This window comes from Harpia harpyja, chromosome 1 (assembly GCF_026419915.1).
Source record: "Harpia harpyja isolate bHarHar1 chromosome 1, bHarHar1 primary haplotype, whole genome shotgun sequence".
NCBI lineage: Eukaryota > Metazoa > Chordata > Aves > Accipitriformes > Accipitridae > Harpia > Harpia harpyja.
The window spans coordinates 106,156,720-106,169,363 of record NC_068940.1 but is presented as its reverse complement, the minus strand read 5'-3'; the positions used below and the strand labels follow the sequence as shown (position 1 = coordinate 106,169,363).

Genomic DNA, 12,644 nt, shown 5'->3' with positions numbered 1-12,644 from the left:
ATAGGACTTGTCTTTTAGAAGTAGATGGTGTGACATGTGCTGGAACCTGCAGTGTCCCCACCTGGGGGGATGCACCCAAGGACCACGTGGTGGCCCATGTGGAGGTGGCCCATGTGGAGGTGACCCACCGCACTGTCTGCAGACCTGAAGGACCACGCAAGCAAGGACGTCTCTGCCCCAGCATGCTGGAAGCCAAACCCAACCCCAGGAATATGCAGACGTAACGTGGCCTTGGCTCGCTGCACGTTTTCTCGCCCTCAGAGGGGTCCCAATGGGAGATCTCCAGGGAGGTTGGGGCATTGCTGGAGAAGATCTCCAGCCCTCGTGCTCTCCTCTGAAACCAACTCCCTATCTCCCCATGTCCTTTGAGAGTGCAAGCTTTGTTGGTGTGCTATGTGCTTAAGTTGAAGCGTGCAGCCAGGGTCGTGACAATTTAACTGCTTTCAGAAGCTTATTCCCCCCAAAATACCGCCCAAACGCTGGTTTCCCTAGCGTGGCATATTCCCCCAAGGGTATGTTCATCCCTACACCTAACTTAGCTGATTATAAGGCTTTTTCCACCTGCCTATCACAGACAACTACTCGTGAACAGCGAATTAACTTATCACTGTGTATGAGTAAATAGTTTGTAACTTAAAACCTTCAGGAAAGTTACTGCAATGTGTCCAGAAATGCTATATACCCTGGAGACCCCATTAACTGTAATAGGGTCGTGTCACACAGCCCAGCTCTGGTGTCAGCAGAGGCTCGCATGTTCCTGGGCTCTCACAGAACGACTTTCAGCAGTGCAGCCGAAGTGTCAGCCAGCATGGAGCGGTGCAGGAGATGCTCCTGCTTGCAAGAGCGTCGGCGCAAGATGCTCCAGCGAGCAGGAATTGCCCCTCTGCATCCCTTCAGGCCCTTTGGGAAACTGGGGGTCTGACAGACGAGTGAATGTCCTGCTTTGTCAGGACCAGGGATGAAAGTTCCCGATAAAACATACGGTTTCAAACATCCCCCTTGATCAAAATGTACATCTTCCCATGCTTTCTCCCCTCAAAGGCTGGGACTGATCCTTTTTGTGACTTCTTGGCTGCTGCTCTCGCTTCCTTCTCCTCCTCACTGGCTCCTGGGGACACTTCTGCCTCGACTCTCCATTTCGATCTCAGCAGATACCAGGAGCCCTGATCCTGCTGGCGTGGCAATGACAAGGCTCGCCAGGGATGGGGCAGGGAGCAGAAGCGATCCTTGAACTATCTGGACGGAGAATTTCTTCTCCGCTTGCCTTAGGCTTCATGTACATTCCCATACTTCTTATTTCTTCTTCCCTCTGCAAAGAAGCCAAAAAGGCTCCGTGTGCGCTCAAACCCCTTCCCCATCCTTCATCTGCTCTCTGCTCCCATCCACCAGCTTGGAGAGAGGTGCACGACCTCTTTCAGAGAAAGCTTTGCCTGGGGGTGCAGCAAAGCAGGAGCTTCAGAGCAGTTTTTCTCACTAGCGAGCCTTCCCTCTTTTTTTACTATTTTTTTTTTCCAGCAGCAACCAAGGAGCTTTTGCCAAAATGTGTTTTCCACATGTTCCCTATTAGTCATGCTCTCTGTCTTACAAATCTGTTACCAGTGCCACTAGCTGATGCTATTAATTTACTTCCAACCGGCTCAAGAGCTCAGCAGCAAAATTCCAGGCAGCGTTCCTAAAACCAGACCCGGCGGCTTGTTTGGATTTAAAACCAATGCCCCTTTCTTTCCTGGTGTATATATAGAGCACCTTCCCTCTTTCTTCCAAGGCTTGGCGAGGCAAAGAGGGGCCAGGAGCGGCGGTGGGACCGGCCGTAGGGGTGCAGGCAGCTCGGACAGGACCTCCCGGCGGTGGGTGCCCGGTCGAACGCAGAGGCGGGGTTTGACAGAACTTTAAATACTTCCCTTGAGCTCTGGTTTCCAACTGCTGGAGCACGGCTGGACCGAGGCGGCGGGAGTTTATCTAGGGCAAGGCAGAGGGCTGGCGGCACAGGAATGTCGGCGGAGGAGGGAAAGCCGCTGCGAGAAGCACCATGTCTCTGTAAGTAGATTTTTTTCCATTGTTTTCCCTGCAGTTTGAGCAACGGTGTGGGAACTGTGCAGAAAGGAAGGACGTCCAGCTAGCACAGATGTTTTTTTGGTTTTGGTTTTTTTTTTTTTTCCTTCTGCTTATTTTAGACTCAGGTTTTAAAGTTTTCCCAGTTCCAACAGTTCTGGCTGCGACTGCACAGAGGGGTCAGTGGGTTTCGGGAAGTAACCGTGATGAGAATGTGGAGCCAACAGCTCATTCCTGTACCTGGCTACACGCAATTTTCACTACTTTAAGTGCTGCTGGTGGGTTGAGTGGTCCAACTCCTCCTTTGTAGCTGTTTTGAAGTGAAACTTGTACCCCACGTGCGTTTAATACACTGCATGTCAGCTAGTCTGGAGGTGACATGTGAAGATAGATGACTGAATGAATGGATTTCAAAGCCACAGGGATGGTGGGTCCTCTCATGCGATCTCTCCAGCAGATAATTTAGCTACATGAACCACCTAATCTAATCCATCTACCTGCTGCAGATCCACACAGGTTTTTCTCCCCAGGGAGCTGGACCGTGTAACTTTCCTACTGCATGGAGGAATTAGGTCTGAAGCATACGGAAGACGCAAAAATCCATTTTCTGTGCTTTGACTGTTGGCATTGTGAGGAGATGAGACATAGTCTTTTCCTAGTACCATCCTATTCATCAGCAAAAGCAATGTGAACAAATCCTTCATTGGAAGCTTGTTTGCCTTATAACTGATTCCAAAATATAATGGTGTACAAACCCCTCCCACCCCCAAGCAATTAAAGGCATCTCATAGTACAGTCTTTCTAGCCAGTGAGTCGCAAAAAGCACTGGAATTTTAACTGAACTGATTGTAGGCAGGGTTTTTAACTCATTTCTTCAGCTCCTGCTTTCAAATACGGTGCCAGGAGCGTGGGTGGACGCGCAGGAGCGTAATGTCAAGGTGTGATCGTACCCAGAGTAACAGCGGGGTCCCAGGGGCGCAGAAACAGCTCGAGGCTGTTTCCTGCAGATGTTCCTGCAGATCCAGATGTGCACAGAGGGCTGAGCCTCAGTGTCAATGGCAGGACAAATAGCTCGGGCTGGTGGCTGGTAACCAGAGGTGGCCTTCTCAAAGCAACAACCCACCGCTTCTGTTATTTTGCAATTTCTTTCCTTTTCCTTGACTCAGGAGGTTTGTGAATGTTTTGAAGCAATGCTATCGGGTGCTCCTTTCTAAAATGTGTCTCCCAGAGGAGGCAATGGGTGCTTTGCTAATATCCTGGCTAATATCAGATCAAAACTTGAATATTTACTCCAAAAGCCATCATTACTTTGGTCACACCCTCCCTGCCCCAGCAAACAGCTGTTGGGAGGCGAGTCTGAGCTTTGGGAATTGTGTCCTTGAGTAACACTTGCAAAATGGTAAATTATCCTCAGTGTAGGCATCATAAACTCTTTAGGTGAGCACTGAAATTATAAATGAACTGCTCTACAGGACATTGGAAGCCTGTGTTTCAGAACAATTTGGGGCTTGCAACTAATTGGGGATGCAGGTGGGAGCTGGTGGGTGGCTGAACACCTGCATGGGGCCAGCCAAGCTGGGGCTGATGTGTGCTCAATCCAAGCCCCGGCCCTGCCTCAGCTGGACCTGGATGCTCCAGAGATGGATGCACCGTGTCCCACAGTGGGCCATCACCGCACCCAGCGGGGTCTTCCCTTCCCAGCCCCCCGGCAGCTGGAGCTTGGCCGAATGCCTGGGTTAATCCTGCAAATCACTTAATGCCCCATTTTGCCCATATCTGAATGAGGACATAAATCAGAGGAAGGGTTAAAGACACTTTAAAGTGTATCCACTGAGTCTAAAGAAGCAGATGGGGGATGCTTTCCAATCTCACCCCTGAATAAACCTAATTTTCTCAATAAATAAAAAATGACTCTGTGGGGATCGCTTTCCACATTCTTCCACAGTGGCTGAATTGTCCTGAAATTGCAGCAGGAGCGTTTCTGTACTGACCACTGGGTCTAAGGCATCACTTTTGGGGCAGGAGATGGAGATTCTGGCCCCAACAGGTTTGAGGGCTGTTGTTATTCACCAGGTAAGTTGAGGGCAGAGAGGAGAACTTCCCCACCTCTTCTTCTGGCTTATTACCCAGCCTGGAGTGAGCTGTTTCTCTGCTCCCTGCCTCAGTTTCTCCAGCTACAGGACAAAAATAACACCATCTGCAGCGTGCTCCCACAGTCTCGGTCTGGCGTGTGAAGACTTGGGGGTTTGGGTTCGCAGAGGATTTGTTTGATCTAGAAATAGCAGGGTTAGAAAATTCCATCTGCCTGCTCTCGAGAGCCCTCGACAGTAGAAGAATTTCACTGCATCTTGAGCCGCGGACCGCGCTGCTACCTCCCGGGGCAGCACAAAAGCAAGTGCTGAGCAAACCAGCGCTGTTTGGCTCCAGTCCTAAGAAGCAGCGTGAGCAAAATCGCATTCCAGAAAGGCTTGATGTGGAGAACAGAACCAGGCACGTTTCCCTTCTTGCTCCCACCTCGGGCTGTGCCCATGGCTGGCACTGGTGGCTGCTCCCACCCTGCGCCTGGCACAGGTGATGGGCTCAAAGCCCGGCTTGTGCCACGGAAACCCTAAGGCATAATTTTGTGTCTCCGTATAAAAGAGGTGCAAAGCCAGGTTAGGACCAGGCTCATGTCTGACAGCATCATTTTTCCTCCTGGATGTTTACCTCCACTCAGCCATGCTCACCCAGCATGGAGGGGTAGGTTTGATGTCCATACCCTTTCAATGTATGGACAACAGCTCCTTTCTCTTCCTCTGCTTGATCGTGGAGGACTGCAGAGGAGTAGCCTGTGCCGGGCCAGCTACTGCTGAGCCATAACACACCGTTGCCATGTGTTACCCCATGCTAACTCGCTCGTGTCCATGCTCACGTGCTTGGCTCCTGCATCTGCCACCAACGCATCCACTCTTTGCTTCTGGGTGCAGTAGTAGGTGTCAGTTCATGGGTGGGATTGGGCTGGCAGATGCCTAATTTACTGCCTGCCATCAGGTGTCTGTGTGGAAACAAGGTGGGTAAACTCCATAACGAGCCTGAGGATGATTCAGAGGAGGGATGCAGGGGAGCAGAAAGGATAAACCCATTCTCTGCTGCCCTGGGGGGACAGCCCCGCTGTTCCCCATCACAGTGCTCTTTGGGTCTGGGTGCTTTCCTTATTGCTCTCATCTCCAGGTATCTGACAGGGCTGCTGCCACTCAAGCAGTAAAATTGCCTTCTGCCTTTAATGCTGCCTGGGGTCACCCAAGGAGCTCGAGCTGAGGCCCCACTGCAAGTTAAGCTAAACACAAAATGGTTATTACAAAGCTCTTCCTCTCCAGCTGTCCAGGTCTTCTAATAAATGCATGTTTTTCTCTGAAAGTTTTTCAAGGTTTATTTTTAAAACAGTCTGCATTTGATTAAACTTGTTTTGTTTTGTTTTGGTTTGTTTGTTTTGTTTTGTTTTTTCAAGAGGAACTTAAAAGGGCCATCAGCCCGTAAACATAAATATTCCCATTCTTTTGCTGATTCTTTGCATTTTTCCGTGTTTGCTAATGAAAGATATTTCAGCACTGCAAGTCTCTGTGATGTGGGCAGCATCCTCTACTCCGGCTTTCAGCTCAGGCGCTTGAGCCCATGGTGTGCAAGCAAGAGATTACCACAAGTTGAACACCTTTTTGTGCCTAGGTGCCTTCCATGTTGCCTTGTGTTCACTTTTACAGTCACCCAAACCCTTCTTACAGCTGAGCGACGTCTTGAAACAGGCAACAAAGCGGGTAATGGTGAATCTAGTAGGTGCTGTGGCTTGTTGCGTTATTCATCTGTGTTTAGTACCACCAGGTATCCCTGCCTCTGATTACGGTGCTGCAGCATGCCCCCACACCGGCCACGGCTCGTTCCCCAGTGCTGCGTTCTCATGGTCAGCCCCATGTCGTGGTCCCTCAGAGGTCCTGGGCTGATGGGCTGCAGCAGTGAAGGGTGCCTCTTTGAGATAAAATGACTTCATCTGTCACAGCCGTGCCGATGTCACAGCCGTATCGCTGACTGCAGCCACGGATGTTAACTCACCGCTATGTTTTTTATTTCCCCCTCTTCCTGCAGGTTATAACTGAGTAGCCCTTATGACCAACATGAGCTGGAGCTTTCTAACCCGCCTGCTAGAAGAGATTCACAATCACTCCACCTTCGTGGGGAAGGTCTGGCTCACCGTGCTCATCGTCTTCCGCATTGTCTTGACAGCGGTGGGGGGGGAGTCCATCTACTCTGATGAGCAGAGCAAGTTCACCTGTAACACCAAACAGCCCGGCTGCGACAATGTCTGTTATGATGCCTTTGCGCCGCTGTCACACGTCAGGTTCTGGGTCTTCCAGATCATCATGATATCCACCCCTTCGGTCATGTACCTGGGCTATGCCATCCACAGGATCGCCCGGTCGGCGGAGGAGGAGAAGAAGTTCAAGGGATTCAAGAAGAAGAAGCAGTTTGCTTTGAACTGGCAGGCAGTGCGCAACATGGAGGACCCGATGGAAGCTGACGAAGAGGAGCCCATGATCTCTGACGACACGGCAGAACACGAGAAAGCCAAAGCCAAGCCCAAGAGCAAAGAGCAACAAAAGCACGATGGGAGGAGGCGCATCCAGCAAGAAGGATTGATGAAAATCTATGTCTTCCAGCTACTTACCAGAGCTTCGTTTGAAGTTTGCTTTTTGATAGGGCAGTATTTGCTCTACGGTTTTGAGGTAGAAGCCTATTACGTCTGCAACAGAGTCCCTTGCCCTCACACCGTGGACTGCTTTGTGTCCCGGCCAACAGAGAAGACCATCTTTCTCCTGGTGATGTATGTCGTGAGCTGCCTGTGCTTACTGCTGAACATGTGTGAGATGTTTCACCTGGGGTTTGGGACCATCCGAGATGCCATTCGCAACCGGAAAATCAACAGCTTTAGGCAGCCTCCCTACAACTATGCCTATGCAAAGAACATCTCCTGCCCTCCTGAGTACAACCTGGTAGTGAAATCGGAGAAGTCCACCAAGATCCCCAACAGCCTGATGGCTCACGAGCAGAACTTGGCTAACGTCGCTCAGGAACAGCAATGCACCAGCCCGGATGAGAACCTCCCAGCAGACTTGTCCACCCTTCACAAACACTTGCGAGTGGCCCAGGAGCAGTTAGACATAGCATTTCAGAGCTACAGCAGCACCCAGGCCAACACGCAACCTTCTCGAACCAGCAGTCCCGCCTCGGGTGGCACAGTGGTCGAGCAGAACAGGGCCAACACCGCCCAGGAGAAACAAGGTGCTAAACCCAAGGCCTGCTTGGAGAAAGGGAGCTCAAGCAGTAAAGATGGAAAGACGTCTGTATGGATATAGCTTCGTCTAAAAAGAGAAAGGGCAGCGTAAGTGGGGTTTTTATTTTGGTTTGTTTCTGTTTTTCGGTATTGCCTTGTGTTCGTCTCACAGGGCACAGGCACAATTTTTATATGGAAGTCAAGAGATAAAAGGAGTTTCAGACCAATTTAGTGCTGTCTTCCAGTGCGTTAACAAAAGACATTTCTTCCCTGTTTCCAACATGTTCTCCAGCCAGGAACCTCCCGTGAGCAACAGCAAAACCCCCCCATCTCCCACCCCTTCCGTCACCACCAGAGTCCCCAACAGAGACTGGACAATGTGCTGTGATGGGAAACGGAGCTGCTGGTGGCTCAGGAGAGAAGTCAGGCTGACAGAGAGCAGCTCCCCTCCTGCACGGCAAGGCTAGAGTGCTGTAGGTCAGGCAGTGTTTAATTACTAAATATCCTTAATCAAAATTAATTTCTGATCCCTTGATAAGAAAAAACAACTGACATATTGCATGAACCTTCATGACCCGCTTACAGCTGATGTCCTGCCTGAATTGTTAGATGCTCTAGCAGGCATCACTGGAAACTAAGGCATCGTTTGATGCTGCGAGCCATGAGCTGGCATCCAAATCAGGTTATGGGCAGAAACACAGCGACTCTCTTACACAGGGAGACCTAAAAGCATAGCACAGCGCTGAAGGTTTTCGTCTTTTATTCCTCTGCGTCGAAGTAAAAAGCAAATACGATCAAACACTGCGCAGCAGGAGCGGGCAGTGACATTGCGTCGTACCGGTGCCTGTGTAGCACTTGCTACAGATGTGATGGGAATCGTTGCCGTTACAGTGTTTTTAACAAACTGCTGCTTCACATCATCAGAAAGTGCCTTTATGCAACCAGGAAAACAAAATCGTAAAGGGTTTAGACTTCTTTATTTGCCAAATTTTAGTAGATATTGGAAGATCAGTGTTGGCAAATTTGTTTTTCTGTTTAATCAAACCCTTATAAATAGTGGCAGATGGCAGACCTATGCATAGTGTGTATATGATGTGTGTGTGTGTACATGTACGTATATATACAGACACATATGAACATGTGTGTGTGAATATAGACATAGAGAGATATATATAAATGTAATATCAACCCTCTGGTAATTTTACAGCCTTCCACCTCCCCTGGGAAAACCCAGCTGGTCCAGGACTACAGCTGATCTCATCCTGGAGCAGTCTTTGGGTTTCCAGTCTCCAGCCCCACCTGGGGAACTGGCAGCTTTCACACACTTGCTTGGGGGGCTCAGCAGAAGATGTGGCTTCAGTGGGGACAGGACCAGGACAGTAGCAGGAAGTTTTTCATTAGTTTATGGGGAGCTTTTTCAGCTTGGCTTGGTTTTCATGCAGCTACAGGAATCTGGGGGCATGTTAAAACCAAGCTGCTGAGCTCCAGCGCTCCTGCTAGTGCTGAGGATGTGCTTTGGCAGGGTGGTTTCATCCCATGTCTCTTGCACAGGTGCAAGGCTGTGGCTTTGTACTCCTCCAGTACCACAAACGAGAAAGAAAAGCTCATCACTGGGAGCACAGGGAGCATCTCCTGCCGAATGGTAGAGGCTGAAACCAGACACTGCCCCACTCTGCCGCATCTCAGAGCGGGTCGCATCCCTGAGATGTTCCCAAGATGCCTGTGGCTTGGCAGATGTTCTCGCAACCTCCCAAGAGTCCAATGATTGATTCACCACCATGGAGAACCCAAATAGGCAGACCCTTCAAGATCAAACCTAACACAAAAGAAGTAAATCCTGACCGAATACAGCACCATCCCTGTGCTGAGCTGTTCCCTCAGGGCCATGCCAGCCACCCAAAGTCGCATGCATGTCCCTGTGCCAGTATTTTTCATCCATTAGATCTACATGACTTCTTGATGGGAATCTTTCTTATGTCCTTGAGATCGGGCCCTGAAAGCCTTGAGGATGCGTGTTCCCCAGGTGGCTGGGCCCTTTGGCCAGTCTTGGGAACAGGCAGAGAACTTGGGTACGGCCTTCAGCTCCTAGTAACCTCGACTGAGCTGTGCCATGCCGTTAAAGAACAGTGCTGGCAGCAAAAAAGTGGGTTTAAAAAGAAAGCAAAGAAACATCCTACAAGGTATCCAGCTGTAAATATTCACTGTGGCTTTGTGTAACAGTCTGGGAAACACTTTCAGGTTTGTTCCTGGTCCTGCTGAAGGCATCAGTAAAATGCCTGGAGTGCTGCCTGCCCTCGCTGCTAGAGATCTTCCCCTTGAAAATGGACAACCGCATCCAGGAGGAGGATCAGTGCATCCTCCCAGCAGCAATGGTCAGGAGTAACACACATCTGTTTTGTGGAGGGATGGCCCCTCTGCCGTGAAGTTTGAATTAAAGGCTCAGAAAGGTCACACCACGGTGGTGGGGAGACAAACATATCCAACTGTGCTGTTGCTCCTTATCCCGCGTGCGGGAATGTGCTGTCCTCCTGGGCTGGGCTGTACCAGGCAATGCAGGAGAGGCTGGTTGCTGATGGTGCTGCTGCCATGAAGATAAATGCATGTAGGTCCACAGCCCAGGGCTGCTGGGGAGGATAACAGAGGTGCTGCTGGGTGGAAACTTGCTCCCTAGCGATTACAGCTGTCCAGGGCACAAGCTTGTCCTTCACATCGATGTGACTTCTCCTTTATCGCCAGCCCTGTGTCCCATGGGAAACAGTGTGTATTTAAAGTCACGATCCCAAGGGAAGGATGGAAACTCTGAGAGCGATGGTTGGATGCTGCCTGGGTTTTTCTGATTCCTTTTTGATGAGCAGCAGTATCACAGCCCTGGATAAACTCATCCTTCCCACACAATGCTGGAAGGCGCTGTGCTGTGCAGGAGTCCGGATTTTGGATTTCTCTTGCCCATACCAGTGACACCTCCCTCAGCCCCAGACATGGCCTGAGCATTTTCCGATGACTCAGATGGGCCCCTCAGCTCATGCTGACCTGCAGATTCACCAGCGAGTCACCAAATGCAGGCGTGGGCATGTGCCTCCCTTGCTCTCACTTCTGGAAACCATCCTGGCCTCACCATGGGGAAAAGGGGGACACACAGATTTTAAGCCAGAAACCCCAGAACCTGATCACAGGGACCTGACTGAATCATTAAATACATTTTATACAGCAGGGCTATACCCCCTTCCCCAACAATATAGCTGGTCAGAGCCCGATGGGAGGAGATCCCTGGGCTCCATGGCTGCAGGTTCAGAGACACTTAGAGCAACAGGGCTGGAAAGAACCACAGATCTTCTCCCCAACTTGCCACCATCAAATGCTTCCTTAATGGCTAACATGAAGCCCTCTCGCTGCAATCCCTGGCATCTCCCCTCCTCAGCAGCCATGGAGAACATCCCATGCCTTTAATGGCTGCAGAAACTTTTGGCTCTTTGAAGACAGTTTTCATCCTCCTCAAGTCTGCTTTAAGTTAAACAACTCCAGTCTCATCAATCTTTCTCCAAGGGCTGCTTTTCTATCATGGTTTTCCTTGGTGTCTTTGAACCACCACCAGCCAGTCCACATCTTCCCAATGGTGTGGCAGCGCTGGTCCTTGGGCCACCTTCCCACTCTGCTCCTCTTCATGCACCCATCTGCCACCCTGGTCCTCCCCAAAACCCCATCTTCTGCAGGCATGGGGATTGCTCCCCTCTTCAGGTGTGTGCTTGTACAGTCGGGATGTTCCTGCTCCCCTTCAAACTGCCTTTTTATTTTCACACCGCAGACCCGGTGCACCAAGGTGGTTTTGAATGATCTGTCAGTCCTGCAGCAGATTTGCAGCCTCCTCCCGGCTGGTGGCACCATCACATTTAATACGCACACACTGTTTTCCATAGTGAGAGTCAATAATTGCAATATTGACGAGTACTAGAGCCAGGGCGATCAATGCAACCTCCTCATCCAGCAGGGACACAGGGTAACCGCTCTCTCAACCGTCCTTCCAGTCAGCCCCACTCATCTATCAGGCTTGAAATACTTCCTTGCATAAAATGCTTTGCAAATGGGAGCTGATCTTGCTTTCCAAGCCTTTCGACAGGGACAGAAGCACAAGGGCACATTCCCGACAGGACTGCTCCCGTGTCATGGGCTGCCTGGGAGAGATGCAAAGTGGCCTGCAAGGTTCCAGCCAGCCTGGAGGATACCGCTGACTCCTCTGACCCTGGGGAGGAGGGCCCCCAGTTCTCCCAGATTCCATCTGAGCCACACACAGGAGCCAGCATGAGTCAGACAGCCCTAGAAATATAAAGGATTATTATTATTATGTATACTGAGTTGCTCACTTCCCCCCTTCCTCCTCCCCTCCTTGGCCTCTAAAGCCTTTAGGATATTGTGTCTTTCCACTGAGTCACTGCCACAAAGGCAACCAACATGCATTAATGTCTCTGCAGGAGCGACTCCTTTTGGGGCAGGAGCAAAAATCCCCTTTTTATCATGTCAGTTCGGGAAGGAAAAGAAGAGAGAGGCGAAATAAGCATAACCACAAGCAAAAAACCCATCACAACCATTACAAACTAAACCAGCGTCTCGAGGAATTTCAATTAGACGACAGGCAGCATCGGCCACAGAAGAAATGTCAGTAGTATAATTAATGCTTTGCTTTTTTTTTACAGGCTAGTAGTTTTGTTCACACACAAGACGGGTTTAGCTTTGTAGCTGAACTAATCATAAATGTTGACTCTCTTGCTAAACTTGGTCGGATAAAGTGCCCACGCTTATATTTCTGTTCTTACCATTAAGGGCCAGGTATGTCCCACGTAAAAGCCAGATTACCTTGTTGCTTGCATTGCATTCCACTGGGAAATACTTGAACTTAACTCAAGGCCATAACCAGTCTGTGCTGTTACGAAGTTTCTGGGATTGTTATTTTTTTTTGTTGTTCATTTTTTTATGTACTAACTGTATTTGTACTAGAAATTTTTTGAGTATGAGGTTGAATCTGTAAGTATTTTTCAGTGTAAATGTTACATCTGGACTGTAGTTAGAATATTAAACACTGGTCAAAAGAGAAAGATACATCAGTCCAACTCTTCAGCTGACTATTCCGCATCCATTACTAATAAAATGGAATAAAACTTACATTTTGTTCCAGTATGTAAAGTGTGTGATACTTCCGTGAGAAGGGCACTGAGTGTTGATGACAAGAAATTCTACTTAATCTATTATTTGCCTGTTTTAGCCATGTAAGAGCTCTGTTTTCCCAGATATGGCTATA

General features: G+C 49.6%; 1 protein-coding gene across 5 annotated transcripts in view; it reads left to right on the top strand.

The window, feature by feature from the left end:
- GJC2 (gap junction protein gamma 2) overlaps positions 1-12,523 on the top strand; it is a 41,225-nt gene extending 28,702 nt beyond the window's left edge. For 4 of the 5 annotated variants that reach the window (XM_052808515.1, XM_052808499.1, XM_052808525.1 and 1 more), the window contains one exon: positions 6,169-12,523. In XM_052808515.1, the coding sequence (XP_052664475.1) occupies positions 6,189-7,436 (1,248 nt within the window). In that variant the 5' untranslated portion in view covers positions 6,169-6,188 and the 3' untranslated portion in view covers positions 7,437-12,523. Of the gene's footprint in view, positions 1-1,528; positions 2,038-6,168 lie in introns of those variants that run through there. The other variant, XM_052808506.1, reaches the window with a different exon arrangement.
- The last annotated feature ends 121 nt before the right edge of the window (positions 12,524-12,644 follow it).